This window comes from Aphanomyces astaci (genome assembly GCF_000520075.1).
Source record: "Aphanomyces astaci strain APO3 unplaced genomic scaffold supercont1.11, whole genome shotgun sequence".
In the NCBI taxonomy this organism is placed as follows: domain Eukaryota; phylum Oomycota; class Saprolegniomycetes; order Saprolegniales; family Verrucalvaceae; genus Aphanomyces; species Aphanomyces astaci.
Window position 1 is genome coordinate 260,608 of NW_009798274.1, and position 2,463 is coordinate 263,070.

The 2,463-nt window shown below is 41.9% G+C and overlaps 1 protein-coding gene across 1 annotated transcript in view; it reads left to right on the forward strand.

Annotated features, from left to right (window-relative positions):
* The window catches only part of H257_05724 (hypothetical protein), a gene marked incomplete at its 3' end in the record, with an annotated part of 5,143 nt that extends 4,373 nt beyond the window's left edge, over positions 1–770 (forward strand). Inside the window, exon 2 of the mRNA XM_009830683.1 lies at positions 86–770. Within this exon, the coding sequence (XP_009828985.1) occupies positions 86–770 (685 nt within the window). The remainder of the gene's footprint in view (positions 1–85) is intronic.
* Between the last annotated feature and the right edge of the window lie 1,693 nt (positions 771–2,463).

The following is a 2,463-nucleotide window of genomic DNA, read 5'->3' on the forward strand; positions in this document are numbered from 1 at the left end:
CGCCGTCCGACCTGCCGCCGCTCGACTCGCTCGTCGGTGGCTTCCCCATCAAGAAGCTGTGGCGTCTGTGGTTCCATGGAGACAGCCTCACCCGCGGCACCCCGTACCGCCGTCGCAGATGGGTCAAAGATGAGGCCACCAAGGCAGTACTACGTGAACTCACCAAAGTGGCAGTGAAGTCCCGCCATCTTCCCGAGGTTCCATCCATCGTATCTCTTGAGAAGATGCCCAGTGCCCAACTCTCAACTGTACTGGCCCAAGTGTTGAAAGAGCTTCGCGCCGTGTTCCCCGTAGACGAGCGGCCTTTCATGCAGCCAGACACGACTGTGACGCGGTTGTGGTCGGTGCTATTCAACTTGCCGATGCCCGAAGGAGTATGTGACAGGGAGAAGGGCAAGACAACCAAAGTCGTGGCCAAGTTTCCGTCGCTGTCTTTGCGAGCCATGTGGGTGTTGTGGTGGAAGGGCGATGAAGATGGAGGATACCGCCACCGCGATTGGACAAAGGGGTCGGCTGAGACGCTCAGGAAAACGAAACATGTCATGGAAGAGCTCGGGCGGTGTGCGGCCGAGCTCAACGTGTCGGCCGACGAGCTGGACGCGATGGACCGCGACGCGCTGCAGAAGTTGCTGCAGACGCTTTTTGACAACTTGAAGGGCAGAATCACGAATGCGCGCCTTCGGGACATGAACTTGGACAACACATGCGATGCCGTGTATAAAGGCGTGGTCAACGTGCGCAGAGGACGCCCTCCAAAGCTTGGTAGGTAGGCCACGTTTGGGTGGACCGTGTAATACATGGATTAATATAAATTTATATATACCAGTAACATGCAATCGTACAGTTTGCCAAGCTGTTGTTTAGCCCACAAAATAATTTTTTTTAAATCTTATTTTATTTAAAATAAGATATTTTCATGTTTTATAACTAGTAAAATGTATATTATAAGGTGTATTTTTTTAAATTTGTTACAGAATAAACTGTATTTTTAGAATAAATAAGAAATATAGCAGAAGTTAAAGCTATACTTGAAAAAATAAAAAATAAAATTCACAATTAAAAAATAACATTATTTTTACATCCAACTCGACTTTACGGATGTACTGGGCTATGTTTGAAGGCGAACAGAGTAATACTCTGTGAGAAGTGTGCCCCATTTGTGTAATTTGCACCACCACCTTGGACATTATTCGAACGAAATGTCGAAAATTCAGGCATTTGTAAAGCCATAACAATAGAACTTTCATTTGATAAGTTGGCGGAAGTTCGCTGTTAGCGAATAAAAATATGTAAAGTATTATTGTGGATTCGTTACGAATTTCCAGACCCCGTCGAATCGAATATCTCGCCGCCGAATCGAATCACGAATCGACGCTATTGGCTAATCCATTTTTGAGTGGATTTGATTGGGTCTTACAGAAGGGACAAGTGTATTCAACCAATCAGAACTCCAGCGTGATTCAATATTGATTAGACAAACCATCCGAATTTTGGAAGTTTATAGCGAATTCACGATATTATGTAAATGTTTTTATATCTACAAGTCGACATTCAAAGAGAAATATAACTATTATTTAAATTGTTGTTTGAAATATGACATTTAATTTGATTACATGATGTGATACATACCGGTATGGTTGTCATATTCAGTACAGTAGCTCTGAAGTATACTATTTATAGTATATAATAAAATATTAATAATTGTTTTTGTTTTTTACTCCAATTTTTGCACTTTTTCAATTACATTAGTACTATAGGAAACGTCTCGTGGCTTTCAAGCGAATTGTATTCGCTCGTTTTGGCCACAATTTTAGGTGTCTATCAGTAAATAACATAATTGTACCAAAGGCCAAAAGTTGGAGATTCGAGCAAAATTGAAGAAGATATGAAAATTTGGGAGACGGTTCGCCCAAACGTTCGGTTGTCATATGAATGTGTTTGGGCATTCGACGATTGGTCGGAGTGCAGTAGTTTCTGTGAACATTCGCAACAATTAATAATTCGCACTGCATTTTTGTTTGATGGTCTTTTTTTATTGGGTTTTTCGTTAATATTATTGATTTGGTGCGAATTTCCGGGTCGAATCACGGCGACCAAACCTGATCACGAATCGCTCCCATTGTTCAATCTGAAATTACTCTTCTCTGATTGGCTACAATAGTTTTCTTTTACTTCGTGAAATGGGGAAAGCCCCAATGAAACTTCGCGGCGAGATTCGTGATTTGTATTGCCCTTTTGCCCAAAATTTGGATTTGTGTGCTGATTCGCGAAATCTATCGATCGATTGAAATTTTGTATGTAAACAATTGTCCTGGGGTGATTGTAATCACGCTCATTTTAAGTCTTACACTAATTGCATGGTGATGATGGTTTCCTGCAATCTGATTGGCTAAATCTATACGTATATCTCCTGATTCTTTGTACATTTGGTTGTGTCGATCGATTCATTCTCCATGTCGCCCC